General features: G+C 43.4%; 1 protein-coding gene across 1 annotated transcript; it reads right to left on the bottom strand.

The window, feature by feature from the left end:
- Positions 1-3,752: 3,752 nt before the first annotated feature.
- Positions 3,753-24,794, bottom strand: LOC130867805 (toll-like receptor 13). Its single transcript, XM_057759989.1, has 2 exons — positions 24,735-24,794; positions 3,753-7,458 (listed from the first exon to the last, which is right to left on the bottom strand). The coding sequence occupies exon 2, from the start codon at positions 7,392-7,394 to the stop codon at positions 4,524-4,526; it is 2,871 nt and encodes a 956-aa protein (XP_057615972.1). The 5' UTR covers positions 7,395-7,458; positions 24,735-24,794; the 3' UTR covers positions 3,753-4,523.

Raw genomic sequence — 24,794 nt, 5'->3', positions numbered from 1 at the left:
TACAAGAGCTAGTTCCAGGACAGGATCCAAAAGCTACAGAGAAACCCTATCTCAAAAAATAAAAATAAAATAAAATAAAATAAAAATTCAACCCGAGAAAAGCTTGGAACTATGTTGGGATCCCAAATACCAAGTGGTCATTGACTGACTAATAAAGACTTTCTCTTGGCTTAACCCATGCCTGAGCAGTATTCTCTGGTGGATAGCCCACAACAATACATAATCAATGAGGAGGTGGAGACATTACCCCCTTTTCATGAATACAAAACTGACCTTGAAATTGTGGTTAGGAAATGCTTGAGAACCACACAGGTAGGCCTCAGATTCATTTCCCAATGGAGAACTCTCTGACCCTCTTTTCAGCATTCATAGGGAAGAACATTTCAGTTCTTCAAAATAAATTAAAGCGTAATATATTTCCATCTTTAGAAGAAGGATGGTGTTTGTTTTTATAGTTTAATTTTTTTCTGCTATAACACTTTCTACTTCAGCCGGGCGGTGGTGGCGCACGCCTTTAATCCCAGCACTTGGGAGGCAGAGGCAGGCGGATCTCTGTGAGTTCGAGACCAGCCTGGTCTACAAGAGCTAGTTCCAGGACAGGCTCCAAAACCACAGAGAAACCCTGTCTTGAAAAACCAAAAAAAAAAAAACACTTTCTACTTCAGACTTGTTTTTTTTTTTGTTTTGTTTTGTTTTTTTTTGTTCTTTTGCTTTTTCGAGACAGGGTTTCTCTGTAGCTACGGAGCCTGTCCTGGAACTAGCTCTTGTAGAGCAGGCTGGCCTCGAACTCACAAAGATCCGCCTGTCTCTGCCTCCCGAGTGCTGGTATTAAAGGCGTGCGCCACCACCGGCCGCCTTACTTCAGACTTGTTAAAAAGAGAAATTATATAAAGATTTTCAAACGTCTTTGATAAAGAGAGAGCCCAATGCTTTTATTAAAAATTAAAAAGTTCTTGGAGCTCTAGTAATTTCATCTAGGAAATGAATTTTCTTGTGTCCTGGCTAGCTAGTTAATATTTAACACATAACAACACATAATGCAAAGCCCTGTGAAATGAATGAATATGCTTAAACTACAACGCCATCCTTCCCAAGCCCCAAACAAAAGTGACAACAGTACCGGTTTATCAGTGATGACACCAAACAGTATTTCTTTCATTCAGTTCATCATCATCATCATCATTGTCATCATCGTATGTGGGTGAGAGAGAAAGAGTCACAGAGAGAGACTTTGTAGAGTCAGTTCCCTCCTCCCGTCTCCATGGGGGCTCCAAGGATCAAACACAGGTAATTATATTTTGAGGCAAGTGCTCTTGCCTGCTGATCCGTCTTGATTGTCCTCACATTTTTCTTACATTTCAGACTTATTTCTTTTGATTTTGTATGTATGGGTTTTACCTGAATGTATGTCTATGTACCATGTGCATGCAGTGCCCTCAGAGGCCGAAAGAGGGGGGGGGGGGTCATATTCCCTGAAAGTGGAGTTATAGATGGCTCTGAGCCACCATGTGGGGACTGGGAACCAAATCCCTGTCCTCTTAAAGAGGAACAAGTGATCTTACCTACCCATCCACTTCTCCAGCCCCTACTGCTTTTTCTTTTTTTTTTTTTAATATTTATTTATTTATTAAGTATACAATATTCTGTCTGTATGCCTGAAGGCCAGAAGAGGGCGCCAGACCTCTTTACAAATGGTTGTGAGCCACCATGTGGTTGCTGGGAATTGAACTCAGGACCTTTGGAAGAACAGGCAATGCTCTTAACCACTGAGCCATCTCTCCAGTCCCCCTACTGCTTTTTCAATGTCAACCACAGTCCACTTCTCAGATTGCTTCAGGGGTGCAGGACCATTGGGTTGCAACAACTGTCTACCACTTTACTGAAGTGGTTCTTAGAAGCTTTGGGCTAACCCCCACCGATTTCCTCTCTGGAGACTGATCTTGTGGGGGTGAAACTGATATAATTCTAGCTGATAGTAGCAAGCAATACCTCCTCCATGGACACATGACTGATGCCCTCACACGTGGCCCCAAACCCTGAAAGTCCTTGTGCTTGGTTGAATGCTTCTTGATCTGAATCTTGAAATTATGAGCAACCTTGAACTCACTACACAACCCAGCCTGGCCTTGGACTCACAGAGATAAGCCAGCCTCTGCTTCCAGAACCCTCAGATTCAAGGCAAGCACTGTCGTGCCCAGCAACATTTCTACTTTACACAGGATCTCCCAGTCTCTGCAGCACAAGAGCAAACATACTGTTCATACATTTCCTAGAAAACACCTATCTCATCGTCTCCAAAACTTAATCAGTCTGAGTAGTTAATCATTTACCTTTCTGTCATAAAAGACTAGACTTCTATGCACCTAAGTACACTCTCCTGTTAGCTCTCAGCCTTCATCGTCTTCACAGCACGGAAAGCCTTGCGTCACATAGTCTCAAGGACTCTTAGGCCGTTGACCAGCGTGCTTCCCAGTGAGCTTCGTCGTTTTCGTCTTCTGCGAGATAAGTTAGTTTCATTAAGATAAATGTGGCATGTTAGTTATGTTAGATCTTAGCCTATGTTTTGCTTTCCCTACTGTGAAGGAATCAGTAAGAGTGAGAAGAAACAGTAAGAACAAGAAGACAACAGAGCTCTCTCCATCCAGAAAAACCTGTTCTGATGCCTGCTGAGGTTGTTTGAACACCACCTCTCTTCTGTCGGACATGCAGGGGCAGCAGAGAGGAGAGCAAGCACAGGGTGGGGAAAGCAAGCGAGCAGTCACCAGACCAACTAGACAGGTGAAGATTGCGCAAGACCAGGAGAGGAACACAGCTTTGCACGTCCCTTCCATTACTCAAGAGCCGCTCCACCCCAAGGAGGAGACAGAATATCAGGAAGGAATGGGTGTGGCCGGTTTCAGCAAAAATCACGTTGCTCAGCATTGCCCAGAAGCAGCATAGTCGCAGGTTCCAGGGTCCAATTTGGACAGTGGACACATTATTGGTAATCAACACTGTTCAAAATGTTCCCCATTTTTATTTATGTATAAAAATACTGGGGACTAAGGTGGGTATATGGACTAGAATCTGTGTTGTTCCCTTTACAATTTCTGATGTCATGAGAGTCCATAAGTCAGTTTTTCCTCCAACTCAGAGCACAAGAGCTTAGGAAAATGCTTGTATAGATCTAGATCTACCGATTTAAGAGAGGGTTTGATGAATTAGAGAAGTAAGACTTACAGAAGATATCATCCAAGCTAGTTGGGCAAAACAGACTTCATAGAAATGCCATCTAAAGACATCTTAAGATAGACTTGAGGATCCTGTCAGTGGTGGTACACGCCTTTAATCCCAGCCCTTGGGAGGCAGAGGCAAGCGGATCTCTGTGAGTTCAAGGCTAGTCTGGTCTACAAGTGAGTTCCAGGATAGCCAGAGCAACACACAGAGAAATGCCATCTTAAAAAAAAAAAAAAAAAAAAAAACCCATAGATTTAAAAACTCCAATGGCTGTGTGTCTGGGACATCAGTCACAAACCAGAGTCGTGTAGGAGGCAATTTCTTTCTTCCCCTTATTTTACTTTCTGTTTTAATGTGGTTCTTTGTTGTTGTGCTGTCTTTGTTTTGTTGGTTCTGTTGGTATGGGTTGTTAGCAGTACAGTGTTGTTATGTGATTCTGTTCCTGGGAGAAATGAATAGTTAGGGAACTGACCACATACCAAAGTACAGCTACCACCAAAGTCCAGCTTTGTCAGCCAATGAGCTTTATTAGGTTTATTTACAAGAACATGAGTTAGGGATTATTTACAGGAGCGGAAATGACTATAAAACAGCTTATCACCAAAGTCCACCCAGGCTTGGATGGCACTTCACAAAAGCTGGAAACCTAGAGCGTACTGCACAACTTGCAGACAGCTGAACAGGATGGAGAGTGTCCTTTCCTCGTGGCTCAGTTGCTCTGAGCCCCTTCCTGGCAGCTCAGCTGCTCCCTGCTTGTGCCAGGCAGCTGGACTTGCCTAAGGGCATCTCTCAGCAGGCTTTACTGTTTAAGCTTTCCTGCAGGATGGAATATTTTAATCTCCCCCTAGAACATCCTGTTGTTTTAGCTCCCTGTAAACATCCGTTTTAGGAAGCTTCCCTGCAAGATGGAAGGTTTTAATCTGGGAGGAAGCTGGTACACAAATACAGTCTCTCTTGACAGGAATTTCTTTGGAGAAAATATTTGAACAACGATCTCAAGACACATAAGACCTTTCTGTTTGCCAGAATTTCAGGTGACTGCTGCTCCAAGTCTTCTCCTTAATAGAACAGGAATTTCTTCTCCTTACCCAATCCCATAACAGTGGGACCCTGCTCCTGAAAGTTTTCAGAGCAGTTCTCTGTACTCTCCTGCTTGCCTGATGAACACTACCCAAATGGTCCCAGGTCTTACAGTTATAAGCAAACCCTGCTTTTGTCCCTGAAGAATGGGTTCATTTTGTCACACTCAGCTTACATGTATTTTGGACAACATTATACAGCAGGATTTGGGGTTGTAAGACTTTCAGTCACTCGACAACAATTAGATGTGTATTTTCTTTCTCCACAGTCTCGTTGCCCAATGCATTTCTAATGCGGGCCCAGAAGAGTGGTTGCTGGTGAGCACTGTCTGGCCAAGTGATAAATGTGTGTCTGTTTACAAGTTTCCTTAGTCGGTGGTAGCTCGACAGCTTATAGTTAGGAATCTCTTCAAGGAAGATCAAGATAATGACATCCTTGTGCTCATAGAACATCTTCATGGTGGCCAGCTGGACTTCAAGCCGGCACCATTCACTATGCAGGTATTGGTTACTGACCACACATAAAGTTTTTCGGCTTGTGTTAATTGCATTCTGGATGTTCTCAAAGATGTCAATGCCGGGTTCAAAGTCCCGGTGGTGAAGACAAAGCTTATAGGTGGTCTGGTTGCCTTCTTCAAGGGCTGGAACAAGCTCTTCATATACCCAGTCTTCATCAGTGGCTGAGAAAGAGACAAATGCATCATACAAGAACTTCTTTTCTGTTTTGTGCCATTTAGTGAGGTACCAAGCCCTAAATATATACAAACAATACCACAGAGACGAAATCATCTTGGCACTGAACCAAGAGAAGACCATAGTGGTGAGGACCATCGTGAAGGAACAGAAAAAATAGACCTTTCCAAAGTCAAAATTACACGTGGCATCATCAAAATCTATAAGCAAACTCTGGCTGTCTGGCTGCTGACAAGGGTAGCTCCGGAGGAAGGGGACATGGACCTCCCCTGTGTTCATTGACCAGTTCTTGAACCACATATTGTCACAGTTGCACTGAAGTTTGTTCCCATAGACATCAAAAAACACCAATGATGTCAGATTCTCCAGATGACTTTGATTAATGACCTTCAAGTTGTTGAATCTTAAAGATAAGATCTGTAGACTCTGTAAACCAGAGAACAGGCCAGGAATCAACGAATCTAAGTTATTATTTTCAAGGCGCAGGAGCTTTAGCCTTTTGAGTTTTTTGAATAAGGAGGCATTTAAATAGAGACTTCTGTCTCCATCTTTTGTTCCTGAGATATCCAGCTTTGTGAGATTAATCAGAGGGTCAAATTGGTAGTGGTCCAGGAATACAGAGGGGTTTTTTCCTAGGAGTAACTCCTGCAAGCTACTCAACCCTTGGAAAAGGTTCTTCGGAACAACCCGAATCCCATTTTTTTGTCCTTCTAGGTTGAGCTCTTTCAAAGATTTGAGCTTCATAAATGGAGGATGTTGAAGGGTCATAGTAGTTTCATATTTGATGTTATTAAAACCGAGTTTCAAAACCTGAAGATTTTCCAGGCCAGAGAAAACATGTTCCTGAAAATATGACAAACTATTGTACATTAGGTCAAGGTGATGGAGACAAGTGAGACCAGAGAACGCACGCGGCTCTATAATTTCCAGGCGGTTGTGGGAAAGAATCAAAACATTGAGTTTTTTCAAACATTGGAAGGTTCCATGGTTGAGAGTCCGGATATTGTTGGCCTCAAGATCTAGAAACTGTAGATTTGGAAGCTGAGTAAAGGAATGCCTGTCAATTGTTACTATCCAGCACCTAGCTAAATTGAGCTCCTTCAGTGAAAATAGCCCACTGAAGGCCAGGTTATTGAGTTCTGTGATGGGGTTTCTTCCGAGAAAGAGAGACTTCAAGCCCTTCAAGGGTGAAAAGGCAAAATCTGGAAAACCTTTAAGCTTGTTGTGGCTCAGATCTAGGATGCTCAAGTTCTGCAGGGAACCCCAGGTCCTGTTACTGATGAAGGAAAGCTGGCACTTGTTCAGATTCAGTCTTTGGAGACTGGGCAGAGCATCAAACTCACTGTCATTGAGATGAACCAAGTCACTGTTTTGGCCCAGGTCAAGAAACAAAAGCCTGGTACACTTCGCCAGATGCTTAATGCCCTCTGCATTGGTGGCATTCTTCTGAAAAACCAGGGCCTCTAACCTGGGTAGGTTTTTGAGGAGGTGACAAACAGTTTCCATATTTAAGTGACCATGTCTAAGCTCCCGGTTACTGAGGTCCATAACCCTTACATTCTGCAGGTGTTTGGCTAAAAGCATCTCCAGTTTCACCAATGTTCCACTCAGATTCAAGCTCCTAAGCTGGGGCAGAGTTTCCAGATACACATTCTGAATGACTCCATGACCATTCTGGGAAGCACTTAGCGTGGTTAGGTTAGGCAATGACAAAGCAGAGAAATTTAACTCCAGTAGTTTGTTCCCCTGAAAACTCAGGTGGATCAGAGAAGGCAGTGCCTTAGGGCTGTGGTCCAAGTAGATGATGTTGTTGTTAGTAAGATCAAGATACTCCAGGCACGGAAGATACTGGACTGCTTCAAGGATAACAGAAAGATTGGTAATGCTGTTTCGTGAGAGGCTCAAATATTTCAACTTGACAAGAGGAGTAAAGGCTCTTTTGTGAATATGGGTAATCTGATTGTGGCTCAGGAGCAAGGTCTCCAGATTGGACAGGCCCTCAAAGGACTTATTCACACTTTGAATCTTATTTTCCACTAAATTTAGAAGGGTCAAATTTTCAAGTCCCCTAAAGGCACCTTCATCGATTTTCCAAATTAAATTCCACTCTAGTCTCAGATCCACCAGAGAGGACAGATTAGTGAAGCTCTGGGGAGGAAGGACTCGAATGTAGTTCTCTGTCAGGTTGAGGTGAGTAGTATATCTAGGTATGTCACTAATGGCATCTGTCAAGTTAGTGATCTTCTTCCGAATGCAGAACACATGATGAATATCAAATTCATACTGTGTGCACTTATTGAACCCATATGTCTCTACCAGAGACAGCAAAGAAAGCCCTATTAACGTGATCAGAAGTTGGAGAGAAACTGTGTAGCTCCCCCAACTCATCTTGACTGTCCCAGGCATCCAGGTTATAACAGAAAAAAAAATCCCGTCACATAGGCGATTCTCATGTTAGAAGGCATGCTTCCTGAAAAGAAAAACAAAGGTTTTTAGTTTAAATTTCTCTTCCCTAATAAGTATTTTATAGTTTGCTTCAAGGAAACAAAAAGTTCAATCCCAGCATCAACTTTTTCTTTTTTCTGAGGTAGGGTTTCTCTGTGTAACAGCTCTGGCTGTATTGGAATTTGCTTTGGAGATCTGCCTGCCTCTGCCTGAGTGCTGAGATTAAAGGCATGTGCTACCATCACCCGGCCCAACACCAACTTTTAAAACTCCCTTCCAGAACCCTGTCTGTTATCAAAAAAGGTTACTGCTCTTTTTTAGCAAGCAAAAATTTCAGGACACAGAACTGTAGGAGCCATCCTGATACACTAAATATGAACAGATCGCCCAAAGGAAGTTCTTTACTTCCAACCATTATTACCTGCCAGTGTAGGACTTAACCACCGATAAGTAGTTTACCCTGAAGCAATTCTGGTTGCTAGAAGAACCACAAACTGAGATTACCCAAGTACCACCCAAGAACAGACCATTCAAAGGAAATGCCTAACGTTCCAATCACTGTAGATAGGATCACCTGCCAGCACACACTCACCAGGACACCCCTAGACAAATGCAGCCAATCAGGGGTCCTGAACCTCAGAAACCCCACCTTTACTACTATAAAAACTCAACTCTAACTGAGCTTGGGGCTCTCCATTTATTCCAATATGTTGGACATGCAGAGAGACAGAGTTTGCAAACTTGCATAAAATAAAGGCTCTTTGCTTTTACATACGGGACTCGGTCTCGTTGTTGGCTTTTGGGGGACTTCGTGGATTTGGGCATAACAAGAACCAAAGGAGGCAACATTATGTGTCATTTAATTTATGTTAATCAAGAAGCCCCACCCCCCATTTGTAGGCTGATACCTGAAATGCCATCACTACTGATGCATTAGATGGGCTGGGGGAACGGAATGCCATATATGACACAAGTCACTTCTGCCTCAATGTGAATGAGGCCATATGATCAATGATTTCACCACAATTTGCATTTGATAGAGGGAGAGGTGAGTTGGTAAAGCTGAACTGAAGAATCAAAAGGAGGGGAGGGATGGAGGTGGGCAGAAACATTGGGCATGAGGAAGAAGAACACTGAGATAACTTGATATAATCTGAGCAAGATGCCCTGACTAGTGAAGGGCAGGAACACGATATCTGAGTATTTATGATATGGAGACTCTGTCTATATATTTGGTAGCTTTTTTTCCCCAGTGACTTGCTTGTTTATCTCCATTCTTCAGTTTCTTTCTTTTTTCTTTTCTTCTTGATGTTTTATGAACACTCTTGTATAGTCTTTGTATATCAATCCTTTGTTAATATCAATGATTTAAATATCTCCTGCCATTTATAATTTAACATTGTCTACGAACTCCTTTGTTGATAGAAAAAAAATCAGTAATCATATGGTATGGTAGTTAGTTTTAATTGTCAACCTGAAAGAATGTAGAATCGAGTAAGTTAAGTCTTGGGGAAGGATTGTCTTGATGAGATTAATCTGGGAGCATGTCTGTGGGGGTTGATTTAAGTATATTAATTCATGTGGGAAAACCCGGCCTAAAAGTGGGTGGCACCATTCCCACATTTTCCTGGACAACATGAAAATAGGCTCCGTGAGATGCTGTTTTCTGTCCTGTCTCCTGGAAATGTTTAGGTCGTGTTATTTTGAGGACTCGATTTCTTCTTATTTTCTAGTTTGATACAGCAAGGGTATCAAAATTTTTGTTGGTGTTGATCACAAAGAGAACAAGCTGAATTCCCTTATTTGTTTTTAAAATGGAAGTGTTTGTTATATTAGGGGTTTTCAATAGTTAGTTTGATTTTTGTTGTCGTTGTTTGTTTATTTTTGCTTTTTTCTAAAACAAGGTCTTACTAGGTAGCTGTAGTTGTCCTAGAGCTCACTATGTAGGCCAGCTCAGCCTTAAACTCGAGCTCACAGGGGTCTGCCTACCTCTGCCTCCCAAGGGCTGGGGTTAAAGGTGCTCTCCACTGTAACCAGTGTAGTTTTATCTGTTAATATTATGCCTTCTGCAAGTAATTGAAATTTTACCTTTCTGTTTTGAGTTCACTCATTTTCTATGTTTTTCTATTTGGTTTCCATATGTGATCACAGCTTCAAATACCATATTAAGTTACAGCACTGACAGAGCACGTCCTCTTGTTAGTGAGATGACATCTATAAGCTTCCTATTAATTATTATTTGTCACAGTTCGTGACAAATGTCAAGACAAGAAAATGCCTTCTTGCCTGGCGGTGGTGGCGCACACCTTTAATCCCAGCACTTGGGAGGCAGAGGCAGGCAGATCTCTGTGAGTTCGAGACCAACCTGGTCTACAAGAGCTAGTTCCAGGACAGGCTCCAAAACCACAGAGAAACCCTGTCTCAAAAAACCAAAAAAAAAAAAAAAAAAAAAAAAAAAAAAAAAAGCCTTCTTATTCCTCATTTCTAAGATGAGGGGAGGGGAGAATGGCTGTTTACATCGAAAGAGTGCCAGAATCCTTGGACTACAGAGCAAGCACCACAACTGAGATGAATAAATTAACTCAGTGACAGGGAGCAGAGGTTTATGGCTTTTTGTCATTGTAGTTGTTGAGAAAAAGGTCCCACTCTGGAACTCACTATGCACCCCAGGCTGTACTGTGGTAGTTCTCCTGTCTCAGTCTTCTGAGTGATGGAATTAAAGGCATGCACCACTATGCCTGTAATGATCTGTTCTGTCCCTTTAAGACACAAGCCACGTCCCCACCCTCCCACCCCCAACCCCCCATCCACTGAGGCAGGCAGATCTTCCTGCTTGCAGTCTGGGTCTCTTCTTATTCCATCTCCCTCTCGAAAAGGCAGCTTCTGTCTCTCCCTTTTCTCTTTCCCCTCTCCTCTCTCTCTCTCTCTCTCTCTCTCTCTCTCTCTCTCTCTCTGTCTCTCTCTCTTCTCTTCTCTTCTCTTCTCTTCTCCCTTCTCCTTCTCCTTTCCCCCTCCATAACCCACTAAATAAATATCCAACCTCACTCTGCATGGCGTGGCAATCCATGTCTCTGTCTCTCGCCCCACCGCATGGCTTCCTGCATGGGACCAGCTGCCTGCAGTGTGGGAACTGTGCCATCTGTGCCTTGCCTGGGACTGGTTGCTCTGGGGCCTGCTGCCTACCCCTACCCAGAGACCTGCAGCATGGTCTCATGGCCCGCTGCCCCCTGCAGCCACTCAGGGAGCCACAGCATTTTTTTATTACTCCATCTCAATGCCCAAGAATGAAACAGAGAAGAGAGATCTATAAAAGTTAATATAAGAAAAGGAAAGATGGGGATAGAGACAGGTGTTAGAGCACAAGACCCTGAGTTTGGGTCCTAAGATTCTCCTAAAGCAAAAGAACTTTCTGGGCATGGTATCCATGCATATAGTCCCAGCACTCAGGAGCTGAGGTGGGATAACAGCTTGGCTGAGGAACCTGAGACCCAACTGTGCAACTCAGAAAGAATGAAAAAGGGAAAGAAGAAAAGATAGGAAAGAAGCAGAGAGGGCAATGGAGGAGAGGGGAGGGAGGAGAGGTGGGAGAAATGGAGAAGGAAGAGGAAGAAATAGTAAATCCACATTGCATAATGTGGCTACAGGAAACTGGGTGGGGCAAGATGACATTCTAGATTAATGTGCTCTTTGTTCTCAGAGAAGACAAAGGACAGTGATATATGCTTTCAAATCACCAGAGTTTGCTACAAAAATACAGTAAAGAAAGGGCACTAGCCATGAAGAAGTCTGAAGGCAAACATGAAAAATGTTCTAAACATGTAAATATCCCATGCTTCAAGGGACAGATAGGGGAACATCATCAGTGAAGTTGTCCCAGGGCAGGGCTGGTGGAGGAGACAAGGAGCAGAAGTCAGAGCAGGAAGCTGAGGCCTGATAGTCATACAAAGAGAATTTTTAAAGGTGTGGAACTGCCTTCAGCAGGCTTGGCAGGTGAGATCCCAGCACACAGAAGAGAGAAGCAGGGAGCAAGCCAACCTTCAAAGGCACTGCTCTTTCAGCTGGATTTTAAAAATAACATTACATTTGATTGTGTGCGTGTGTGTGTATGTGTTTTGTGTGGACAAGTGCACAACAGCTCAAATGTCGAGGTCAGAAGACAATGTGGGGGTTTGTTTCTCTCTTCTCATCATTTGGGTCCCAGGGATTAATTTAAACTCCGGTTGTCTCAGGTTTGGCAGCAAGTGTCTTTATTTGCTGACTCTTGCAGCTGCATTTTACAGGCTCACTCACCACAATGGTTTGATGCCAGGGACTTTTGAAAGAACAAGGCAGAGAACTAACCCCTTCCAGTTGTGACATTAATAAGGCAAGGATGCTTAGTGCATTCATACACGCCTGTAATCCGAGCACTAGGGAGACCTCAAGAAAGATCTGAGAAACAAAAGTCAATGGTTTATAATGTTGTACGCCTTTGTTTACAAACCCCCAAGCCTAACACTTATCTTTCAGCTAGGACTACATGCTGCACTAAACGTACAGTAAAACAAACAAAAACTCAAGTAGCTGAAAGAGAAAGTGGGAGAACAGGATGTGGTAACTATGCCTAGAATCCCAGCACTTGGAAGGTAGAGGCTGGAAGATTGGGAGTTGAAGGTTAATCTCTCAGCAATATATCAAGTTTGAGAGCCTGGGCTATATGAGCCTCCTTTTCAAAAACCAAGCTAACAAAAAATGTGAAGCTGGAAATAGTGACAGACATGTATAATCCCAGCACTGAGGAGATGGAAGCAAGAAAATGATGAGGTTAAGGCCAACCTGGTTGCGTTGTGCCAGGTGGTGGTGGTGCATGCCTTTAATCCCAGCACTCAGGAGGCAGAGACAGGCAGATCTCTGTGAGTTCGAGGCAAGTCTGATCTACATATCGAGTTCCATGACATCCAGAGCTACAGAGAAAAATTAGAAACCCCCTGAAAAATAGGTGCTAATATGTCTCAGTGGGTAGAGGTGCTTGCCACAAAGCCTAAGTTCTATCCTGGGACCTACATGGTAAGACAGTTGTCACCTCCAAGCTGTCCTCACCTTCACATGCACAGCATGGCATGCACACACTCAACATCTCCACCCCTTCCCACACAAAATAAAGAAATTAAATTGTGTGTGTCTGTGTGTGTCTTTAAATGAGTGGATGCAAGCCAGTACAAAACTACTGCAGAAAGTTAAAGTTTCAGTTCTCTAAACACTTGGGATTTGGTCCCCACTAGTCAATTAAGGAGCAAAATAAATACATGAGAAATGGGGAAGAATGAGCAAATACAGAACATATGAACGAGCTCATTCACAGGGGAAACAGATAGGCAGGTGTCTTGTGTTTCAGCCCGCAGATTCTATTCTTGATTCTGCTCGGTCCTTATCAGCTTGCCAAGCTACTGTTTCTGTCTTTGCTATGCACTGGCATTTAGACAGCCAGTCTTTCCTGCTCCCCACTGAGATGCAACTACTTTTAGATTCAATAAGCTTCTGAACCTGCTTATCAAATCAACACAGGAAAGGGAGGAGGCTGCTTCTCCAGGCTCCTGAGACCAGCTAAGGAAACTGCAGCTCTGATGAGGAGAGCTCCCACTGCAGAAACTGCAAAGCCAAGGGAGCCTTTCAGAGGCTCAACCAAGGCTTTAAAACATATTCACTGCGGGGGCTGGAGAGATGGCTCAGAGGTTAAGAGCATTGCCTGCTCTTCCAAAGGTCCTGAGTTCAACACCACATGGTGGCTCACAACCATCTGTAATGAGGTCTGGTGCCCTCTTCTGGCCTGCAGGCATGCATACAGCCAGAACACTGTATATTTAATAAATAAATAACTCTTTTATAAAAAGAAGTAGGATATGAAGTTGGGAAGGAGTTCAGGGAGGTGTAATGGATCTGGGAGGAGTGGAGGTGGATATGATCAAAATACGTTATATAAAATATCAAAGAATTAATACAATATTAAATTTTAAAAAGAATTAAATAGCATTAATGATATTGTTCAGCATGGGGTTTGATATGATGTAGGTTTTCAATGAGTGTCAGTCCTTGTTAGGCAGGAACTGGGGCTATAACAGGCAGTGTCCCTACAAGGCCAAGAAAGACAACTTTCAGCTATTTAAGTATGTTCCAAAATGACCAAAACATCATGTTCATTGATAACATTTTCAGTTTTTCAGGGCCTGTGTGACCAGGTGATTACTTCTAAGACACACAGTATCACAGATAAACCGCAATACATCAGAAATCAGGAGGAGTCTTCTCCCTATAGGGGAAAACCAGCCAGAGTGAGATACTAGATCTGGGATGGGCTGAGAATAAAAGGATAGAGGAGCCGGGCCGTGGTGGCGCACGCCTTTAATCCCAGCCCTCGGGAGGCAGAGGCAGGCGGATCTCTGTGAGTTCGAGGCCAGCCTGGTCTACAAGAGCTAGTTCCAGGACAGGATCCAAAACCACAGAGAAACCCTGTCTCGAAAAACCAAAAAAAAAAAAAAACCAAAAAAAAAAAAAAAAAGAAAAAAGGATAGGGGAATGGTGAGCAGGCAGAGACAGGTTTGAGGCCTAGGTAGGTGGCTGTGGAGACTAAGGAGATAGACAAAGAAGACAAGCTTACTATGCTTTACCGTTTTGTTTTGATTCTGGAGATGGAACCCGGTTCCCACACATGGGAGACAGTGAGCACATTCACAGCCCCAGCTTTATTGTTGGACATGCTATTTGGGATGTCCTTCTGCCAGGCAGGAAATTCGAACAGAGATATACAGAGAGAGTAGGAGTCAAGGAGATAGCATGTAGCTGCCAAAGAAGAAAGACACCAGAACAGAACCTTACCAGGTGAGCCACAGTCTTGTGGCGATACACAGATTAATAGAAATGGGCTAATTTAAGAAATAAGAATTAGTTAATAAGAAGCCTGAGTGTTGTAATTAATATAGTTTCTGTGTGATATTTGGGACAAAGCAGCCAGGAAACAAGCAAGCAGTCTCCACCTACAGATATATTGTATAAAGTCCTACACTGCACCTTTAAGAAAAACCTACAGGCTGTAAATGTCACTCAATGGTAGACTGCCTAAACCTGTACATAAGAGAGAAAGAAGGAAGGAGGGACATAGACAGAGGTAGAGAGGGAAAGAGGAAAATGGAAAACCTGCAGAAAAGCCACCCCCCTGCACACACTTTGAGATGGGGGTTTATGTAGCCTAGAACTCAGTGAGATCTGTCTGCTTCTGCCTGTGAACTGCTAGGATTAAAGATGCAAGTCACCACCCCCGAAAAACGCGGGCACATCCTTTTTTAAAAAAAATATTTATTGATTTATTATATATACAATATTCTGTCTGTATATATGCCTGAAGGCCAGAAGAGGGCACCAGACCTCATTACAGATGGTTGTAAGCCACTATGTGGTTGCTGGGAATTGAACTCAGGACCTTTGGAAGAGCAGGCAATGCTCTTAACCACTGAACCATCTCTCCAGCCCGCGGGCACATCCTTTTAAAAACAAAATGTTAATATTGGCTTTTCCCCTTGACTTTCCCTACAGAGACCCACTAGAGGACTTACCTTTTAAGGTTCATGTGGACCTACATAGGGTGTGTCCTGTTGCCATGCCTCGGCAGCACTGTCTAGATTCTAAAAACTCACAGGCCCTCGCACTCTCTAAACTCTCGGACACCCCGGAGAGAGCACCTGAACTTTGCAGTCCATCCTTTCCCTTGGAAACAAGGAAGAGCAGTGGCAGATTCTTGGGCCGACATACCCTGACAAAGGCTTAGCTTCGAGGTCAGCACAAGTTTATTTCATATACCTACTTTGTGATTTACCACATGTGCTCAAGTTCCATGCTTTTATCGCTTGTTTCTGTTCATTTGGTACTCAACTGATGACCTTTCTGGGCTTAGTGGCACACACCTGCAATCCTAGCTCTTGGGGAGGTGGAGGTGGGAAGATAAGGATCTCATGTCAACTTCAGCGACCTATTGAGATCAAGGTCACTCTGCGCTCCCTGAAGACCCATCTCAAATATCCAAAACCATAGCGCCAGCGAGGTGGCTAAATGGGTTAAGAACGCTCACTGCAAGGTCTGACAGCCTGAATTCAGTCCCTGGACCTACATGGTAGAAAGAGGGAATTAGGGCTGGAGAGATGACTCAGAAGAGCACTGCTTGCTCTTCCAAAGGTCCTGAGTTCAATTACCAGCAACCACATGGTGGCTCACAACCATCTGTAATGAGGTCTGGTTCCTTCTTCTGGCCCACAGGCAGGCAAACCACTGTATACTTAATAAATAAATAAATCTTTAAAAAAAATGAGGGAATTAATGCCAGCAGGTTGTTCTCTGACCTCCACATGTGAGCTGTGATGCATGAACATGAGCATATACACACAGAGAGACACACAAAATAAACAGACAGATAGATAGATAAATGTAGTCAAGAAAAATAGTGACTCGATAACTAACAACTCTTAACTCAGTGGAAAAGTTCTCCGTGAGCATGTATCCACCCAGGTCCTGACAGGCCAACGGCTGTCACACATGTTAATGCTAAAAAGAGTTTCCCACAGAAAACTGAAAGTGAACCAAGGCACCATGGGCAGAAGAGCAGCAGAGGAGGCACTGTTCTGTGTGGTGGAGGAGCTGAGAGGTCCTCTTCACACTGCTCTGGAGTGAGAGCCATCTCCAAATTCCTAGGCCATTGTAGCAAAACCCAGGGGGCAGAGCTAGAAGCCACTGTTCGGTTCACCAAGGAAGTTTTGCTCCCATTAAGAGAGCTGAGGATGAGTACAGACTGGGCAGTGAATGTGAGGGCCGGTGTAGACTGGGCAGTAGAGCTGAATCTCACCAAGGCCAGGAACATTTGCCTTTCAGAAGTGGTACAACATAGCAGGGGAGCTAGAAAACAGCCATTCCCTTCATTCCAGCCGCTAGGGACTTCCAGAGCAGATGTGATTTGTGGCATGGTGTCTTTCCCATGCTAGAAGCTGGCTGTGGGAAAGTAAAGAGTGCAAGTAGGATTCAGGCAGCATAATCCACCACTGCCCTTGACTCACCTTGGTGATCTTGGAAAACCCAGCTTGAGAAAGATGGATTGTGACGTTTCAACAAAGGGGTGCCCAACATGCCTGCCGTCGTCAGCTCCTTTCCTAACAGAGATGGAGAGTTCTTGGTTCTGTGGTTTACTCCATCCTGGGATCCGCCACCTGCTGACCTTAACCCTTAGTATAACCAATGAGCTATACTGCCAATCTGGCCTTGAAATCCAACAGAGAGCCAGGCATGATGATGCAGGCCTGTAATCCTGACAGCACTCAGGAGGCTGAGGCAGGAGCATTGTTAAGTCCAAAGCCAGTACTCAGAGTAAGTTTCAGGCCAGTTTGGGTTATGAGTGACACCGTGTCTTTAAACAAACAAACAACAAACAAAAAGTAACTAGGGAATCTCAAATCTAGAAGAGACTTTCAAAGCTTATGAAAATCTTTCTGCAGGCCCTGGGCTACTATAAGCAGAGGAATGCTGAGACTACGTGGCAAGGCCTGAGAGCTCATAACACCCTATGGTGGTATGCACACTTGCTTAGCCGTTACTTCTGACCTGGATGTTCTTTCTACAAATAGGAATTGGCACACATTATATAGGATAAATGTACAAATGATAAATGCCAGTAAAGACAGTACCATTAATACAACTCATATAGTCCTGAGACAAGCTAAGGATAATGCAAGAACATCTTAGCTGGATCTGATTTTATAGCCCTACAATCACAGCTACTAGGAGGTTGACACAGGAGGACCACAAGCTTAAGGCCTGCTACAGAGTAGGTTCAAGGCCATCCTGGGCAATTTAGTTAGACCAGTCTTAAAAACAAGAAGGTCTGGGATAAAACTCAGTGGTAGAGCACTGGTCTGGAATGGGCAAGCTCCAGTTTGACACCCACAGACTATTATGTTTCAAACAAAAGAAGAAGAAAGATGTCATACGAAGGATGACTATGCACAATTTAATAAAGAAATTGAGACACTGATTATGAGAAGGCCAAAAAAATAACAGGAACTAACAGAGATCCAGCGGATTGCAACATCCTGGTCACCCCCACACATGAGGCCGAAAGACGAGACAGTCTATGAGTTAAAACAGGAACAACATGATTCTCTATTTGGAGAGGATAGAGCAAAGGTGGCTTTAAGGGAACTAAGTGTCAGGACAGTTGAGGCACTAGTATGAGAATATAAAGCTGTCTTGGACCCATGTATTCATCTGTGAACTCATTCTACACACATGTCCAGCGCCCACCTCAGTTACTCTTTTAAGTGATGTGTAAGAAACATTCCTTTCACTAGAGCATGAACTCCTCATGAGCGTATCTCGCAAGGGAAGGTTCTGGAAAGGAAGAAATATAGAGAATGACTATTGTATCTAGATTTATGGCTACAGCTCAGTAGGGCCATTTAATGAGCTCCTCCTTTGGCTCGCAACAATATGCTGCTTTGCGTGATAAGTTATATAGCTGCTTTTCACATGCAGATAACAGCTATTACTGTCATGTATTGTGCACTAGAGCTTGTCATGAAAGATCTCAATTGTTATTCCAACCCTACGATACAGATGTCACACCCTTATCCTCCTTTTCTAGACAAAGAATCTGAATGTGGCCATAGCCATGTCAGTATCTCCCTGAGTGCTGCAGTGGGACAACCCTACTTTATAGTAACCTGTGTTACTGGAAAGCAGTAATAAAAAGCGCAGACATGGGGGTTGGAGAGATAGCTCAATGGCCAAAAGCATTTGCTGCTCTTTCAGAGGACCTGGGTTTGGCTCACAACTATCTATAACTTCAGTTCCAGGGGATCCGATGTCCTCTTTTGACCTCCACAGGAAATGGACATTCGAGTAGTACACAGACATACATGTAGGCAAAACACACATACATATAGAATTAAATCAATATAAGAGTTGTTAAGTGCAAAAATTTTGGAAGAAATGTGACAGGCTTTGGTGGAGTATGCTACCCACGATTGGAGAAATACAAAAGTCTCATGTAGCCCAGACTAGCCTCAGACTCACTGTGTGACAGAGCGTGCCTTAAACACCTAATCCTCCTGCCTCTGCCTCCCCAAAAACTGGAATTGCAGGCATATGCTGTCATGTTCAGCACTGTGTTTGTTTTTTTATCCCACTCTTCTGTGCCCTCTGACTTTTTCTCTTAATCCATTTTTTCAAAAACTAAACCTTGAGCCAATGAGATGTCTCAGCAGGTAAATTTGCTGTTGAGCCTGAGAAATGTGATTCCTGGATCACAGGGTGGAAGGAGAGACCTGGCTCTACATGTTGTACTCTGACTTCTACGCATGCACCGTGGCATGCACATACACAGGCATTCATGCATGTGCATACACACATAAATCGAAAAAAATCTGTTGTAGGTATGGGAATAAAAAAGAATATAGACTGGGCATGGTGGCACATGTTTTTAGTCTCAGCACTCCAGAGATAAAGGAAGGTGGGTCTCTGGGAGAAATCCTGAGTTCCATGCTGTGGGACAATGATCTTTTATCTTGGCACTTGTATTATTTTTAATAAAACATTAATTGGACAGTAATCAGGCAGGAAGTATAAGCAGGGCAACCAGGCAAGAAGTAGAGGTGGGATGATAAGAACAGGAGAATGCTAGGAAGAGGAAAGATCAGTCTGCAGTCATCATCCAGTCACAGAAGAAGTCAGACACAAAACAAGCAAGATGAGACTGCCTTACTGATAAAAGGTACCAAGCCACGTGGCTAACACAGACAAGAATTATGGGGTAATATAAGTTATAAGAGTTAATAAGAAGCCTGAGCTAATAGGCCAACCAGTTTATAATTAACGTAGACCTCTGTGTGTTTCTTTGGGACTAAACGGGCGTGGGACCTGGTGGGTCAGAAACCTTGGTCAACAGTTCCAGGCCATCCAGGGCTATATAATAAGACCCTTTCTCAAAAGAAGGAGAAGGACAAGGCAGAGAAGGAAGAGGATTTCTGAGTGTTTAATTGTTGATCTCAAGCTCATAAAGACAAGGACTAGGACTGAATCCCCATTAGGTACAGTAGATTCAAAGTTTTTTGTATATAATATTTCTAGGGTTCCATAAAAATATCTTATTTCCTTTTAGGATTTGTGTATGCATGTGCATGTGTGATCATGTGCACGATATGTATGCAGTACCCCCAGAGACCAGAAGAGGGCACTGGATCTCCTGGAACTGGAGTTGCAGTGAGGTGTGTACACCCATGTGAGAACTGAACCCAAAATCCTCTGAAAGAACAACTGGTGCTCTTAATCATGGGCTCATCTCTCCAGCCCTGTGTTTACACTCAAGTGGAAGGAAATGTTTTAATTCAGAATGCTAAGATAATTGTCTACATATAAGCAATGCCTAATTTGCAATAAGGAAGGTCAGAGGCTATAGTAACAGCATTCTCTGTTTATTGTTGTTTCTTGTTACTGTTTTGTCCCAGTTATTTTTGTTGTTAAGGCCCATGAATTAGGAAAACTATGGTATATGTCTTTCTCAGTCCGACTGACTTAATTCATTAAATATGATAATATCCAATCACTTCCATTTTTTGCAAACAATACTTGTATTCTTCTTTGTAGTTGAATAAAATTCCCAAACCATAGCATGTACATGTATTGGGATTTTATCTAGTCAACTGCTGTTTTTAGACCTTTAAGGGAGAAGAAAGAGAAGACGTCCAGAAATCCTTGAGCTTCTCTGTTAAGCGCAGGCTCACCCTACTTAGCCTCTGATCCAACGTAGAGGCAGGCCCTGAGCTAGGAAACCTTCTAATCCTAAAACTCCCATCTAGACCTGCAAGTAACTTTTTTTTTTGTCAACTTGACAGAAACTAAGGTCATCTGGGAAGAGGGAGGGTTACTCATTTAAGAAAATTGATGCATCCATCAGATTGGCCTTTAGGCAAACCTCTAAGGCATATTATTGATTAATGATTGATATGGAAGGACCCAGACTAGTGTGGGTGGTGCCACTCCTGGACACCACCCACACTAGTGGTATAAGAAAGCACACTGAGGAAGCCATGGGGAGCAAGCCAGTAAGCAGCACCCCTCCATGACCTCTGCTTTACTTCCTGCCTTGAGTTCCTACCCTGACTTCAGTCTTGATGAACTGTAATCCACCAACTGAAACAAACCTTTTTCAACCCAAGTTCCTTTTGGTCATGGTGTTTTAGCACAGCAGTAGAAAGCAAACCAGGACACTTGCCCTCAAGGACAGAACACATGTGTGGTTCTCAGTCCTGCTTGAGAAGCAGAATCCCCCAGGGACCTTTGATCCCACTGCAGTCTAGATTCAAAACAAATGTCTGAATATGAGGACAAGATTGAAACTAAGATCGGAGGAAGAAATTCTCTGATTAGCATGACTCAGATTCACCTGGGAGCTTCTCTAAAGCCAAGGGTTGCTGGGCCCCACCCCTTGACAATTTTAGAGTCTCTTGATCTGGAGAAGGCCCAAGATTTGCAATTTCCTCCTGTTTCCATGTCAAATTGATGCCTCCAAAGACCACATTCTGAACAACAATCCCCACAGCCTCCTCCTCAATTTTCCCCTGAACCAAATCACTGAAGAGGAAACAGGAGTGGCCCCCATGGTCAGTTCAATCTCTACCCCGTTCTCACTACAGATGAAAAATATGCTCACAAAGCTTCCAACCTCACCATAGCTAAGCAGAGTCTCTGTCTCTTTCTGTTTCCCTTTCTCTCTCACTCCTCTCTCTCTCTCTCTCTCTCTCTCTCTCTCTCTCTCTCTCTCTCTCTCTGTCTCTCTCTCACACACACACACACACACACACACACCCTTCAGGCAACAGGCTTAGAATATAGTTTTTCCCTCAACACTGAACCCTTCATAGCACTGAAGTTTGAGAGGCAGGACTGGCCCCACAAGAAACAACAGCCTTTGACCTGTCAGCAGTCACATCAAAACAGGCAAGAGATAAGCTGAACTCAGAAGAGAAGCCTACTGGTGTTCCCTTAGCAAGGTTTAACCTGTCTCTGGAGCATTCCTGAGCTTCTTTTCTGAGTAGGCCCATGGCCCTATTGGTTTTCCTAGCATTCATCAAAGGCATTCCTGAAATGGGCAAAGGCTTAGGAACTGTGTGAAGCTAAAGATGTCTGAAGGAGTCCTGAGGAATATTATGTAAGAAGCAGAACTTCTTGACTCTTTTCCAAACTTCCAACACACACTAACAATCGGTATTATGTGCCTTGAAGTAAGGCCCCCAGTGTCTTTGAAGTGCCCTGTTAGTCTCTAATAAAAGCTTTCTATGACTTTGAAACTATAAAGACTTTACTACTTTTATAATAATTCTAACCTTTTTCTGTGGAGTTAAGAAGATGTATATAGGGGCTGGGGAGACGGCTCAGTGGTTAAGAGCACTGGATGCTCTTCCAGAGGACCCTGGTTCAATCCCCAGTATCCATATGGCAGCTCATAACTGTCTATAACTCCATTTCCAGGAGATCTGACACCCTCGTACAGGCATACATGGAAGCAAAACACGAATACACATGAAATTAAATAAATAAGGTACTTTTTTTTTTTAAAAAAAAGATGCTTCTATTGCTGCCCTTGGAGTGTTCTGTCTGTCTGTCTCTCCCTTCTCCCATCCCTCCTTCCCTTCCCCCCACCCTCACCTATATCTTCTCTCACCTTTTCTCTCTGTGTGGCCCAGGCTGACTACAAACTCTTGGATTCAAGAATCCTCTTGACTCAAATTCCAAGGTCGGAATCTCAGGGATATACTACTCTATTGACCTGGAAATTGCTTGGAAATGTTATTATTTGACCATCGGTGTAAGAATGGAGGAGAGCCTCCATTTTTACTGGAAGTACACCAGAGTCCTGGCTCTAATCTAGTGGGTCTGTGCAACTTGCTGACCAGAGAAAAAAGTCTCATAATTACTTAGAATTTCATAGCTTACAGTCCTACCACATAATTCTCCATAGTTTTTTTTTTTCATTTATTTTATGGATATTGTGCTCTACCTCTGTGTATACCTGAACAACAGAAGAGGACATCAGATTCCATTATAGACAGTTGTGAACTACCACATGTTTGCTGGGAATTGAACTCAGGACCTCTGGAACAGCAACCAATGTTCTCAACCACTGAGTTGTCTGTCCAACTCCTCCATAAAGTTTTTTTGTTTGTTTGTTTTTTGTTTTTTGTTTTTTGAGACAGGGTTTCTCTGTAGCTTTGGTGCCTGTTCTGGAACTAGCTCTTGTAGACCAGGCTGGCCTCGAACTCCCAGAGATCCGCCTGCCTCTGCCTCCCGAGTGCGAGTGCTGGGATTAAAGGCATGTGCCACCACCTCCCGGCATAAAGTTTTATAGAAAAGGGATGTCCACTGGGCGGCAGGGCACACATCTTTAATCCCAGCACTTGGGAGCTGAGGCAGGCAGATCTCTGTGAGGCTGAGACCAGCCTGGTCTATGAAGCAAGTTCCAGGAGAGGCTCCAAAGCTACACAGAGAAATCCTGTCTCAAAAAACTCAAAAAAAAAAAAAAAGAATAAAAGAAAAAGAAAAGAGAAAGAAAAGAAAAAGAAGAAGAGGAAAGGATGTCCAGTCCATAGAAGTAACATGAGTTGGCACTCAGTTAGTAAATGATATGCAAGATCACCTTTCAAATTCAGGCCTCCTGACCTCAATCCAGAACTCTTACCACTTCAGCAAACAGATCTACGCATACTTGTTCTACCCCATTCTCATAATAGAGGTGCTGGGCACCTCTGAAATGCAGCAAAACCCTATCAACATAGAGTGCTTGTTTGCTTAGTATGTGTGAAGTTCTGGGTTCCATTCTCAGCACCAAATAAACCAGGCTTAGTGGCTCACACTTTTATTTCTATCACCAGGAGCATCAGAAGTTAAAAATTACCCTGAGCTAAACATTAAGTTTGAATTCAGCTTGGCATCCTATCAGAACGAGAAAGAGAAAATTGGTGAGATGGAGGAAGGGAGTGAGGAGAAGAAAAAGGAGAGAGAGAAAAAAGAAATGAAGGAGAGAGGGAGAGAAGGAGGGGGAAAGGAAGAGATAAGGAGAAAGAGGGAGGGAGGGAAGGAGGAAGAGAGGGAGGGAGGGAAGGAAGGAGGGAGGGAGAGAATTTGTAATCCTATCACCAAGGAGCACGGGACACTAGGGCAGGAAGCCAATTCTGGTCAATCTGGGCTATTGTGGCACAGTGGCCCATTCCTTTAATCTTAGCACTTTGAAGGCATTGAAGGCAGAGGTAGGTGTGTTTATGTCTATGTACTCATTTCCAGGCCAGCCAGGGATATATAGTGAGACCCTGTCTTAAACAAACAAAAAAGCAAAGGAAAGTTTAAAAAAAATTAAAACTTATTAAAATAAAAAAAGATAAATTTGCATATGGTACTTGGGAAAGTTTATTATCCAAAGCACAGAAGTACACTTCAAACACAACAGTAATTTGCATAGCAGATTCTGCCCAGTAGGTACTGCAAGGCCTGCCAAATTTTTAGTTGCTGATTAATGGGTTAGGGGATGTAGTTTATTTGGTGGAGTATTTGCCAAGCAAGCACAAAGCTCTGCCTTTGATCCCAAGTACTGCATAGACTGAGTATGGTAGAGCATACTTGTAAGACCAGCACTGAGGGCTCAGGAGGTGGACATAGGAAGAGCAGAAGTTCAAGGTGATCTTCAACACCTAGCTAGTTTGAAGCCCACTTGGACTACATAAGACCTTGCCTTGGCCGGGCGATCATGGCGCACGCCTTTAATCCCAGCACTTGGGAGGCAGAGGCAGGCGGATCTCTGTGAGTTCAAGACCAGCCTGGTCTACAGAGCTAGTTCCAGGACAGGAACCAAAGCCACAAAGAAACCCTGTCTCGAAAAACCAAAAAAAAAAAAAAAAAAAAGACCTTGCCTTGATAATAATAATAAGCAAAAAGTGTAAGTACCAGGGAGCAAGGACGTTACTGTAATAAGAAAGTAAATGTCACTCCCCTTGTGTGCAGTAAGTGTTACTACTGCCAGTGGTGGGAGTGATGAAGTGAGGTATGTTGAATTAAAAAAAAAAAAGTCTGGGTCAGAAGTGGTGATGCATTTTTGCAATCCCAGTACCCTTGAAGCAGAAGATCAGTGGCAGAAGAGCATCCTTGGCTTTTAGAGAGCTCCAGGCAAACTTGGGGTACATGGCCATATTCCCATTTGCTATATATTGCTGAAACAGCATCAAGTCAAGGAAAACGACATACCTTGGAGAAGCTCCTGGCCCGTGCCGCAGTTCTTCATCTTCTCTAAACAATGACATTCTG

The sequence above is a fragment of the Chionomys nivalis genome, chromosome X (genome assembly GCF_950005125.1).
Source record: "Chionomys nivalis chromosome X, mChiNiv1.1, whole genome shotgun sequence".
Lineage (NCBI taxonomy): Eukaryota > Metazoa > Chordata > Mammalia > Rodentia > Cricetidae > Chionomys > Chionomys nivalis.
The sequence above is the reverse complement of the archived record's forward strand: the minus strand, read 5'-3'. Positions and strand labels throughout refer to the sequence as shown.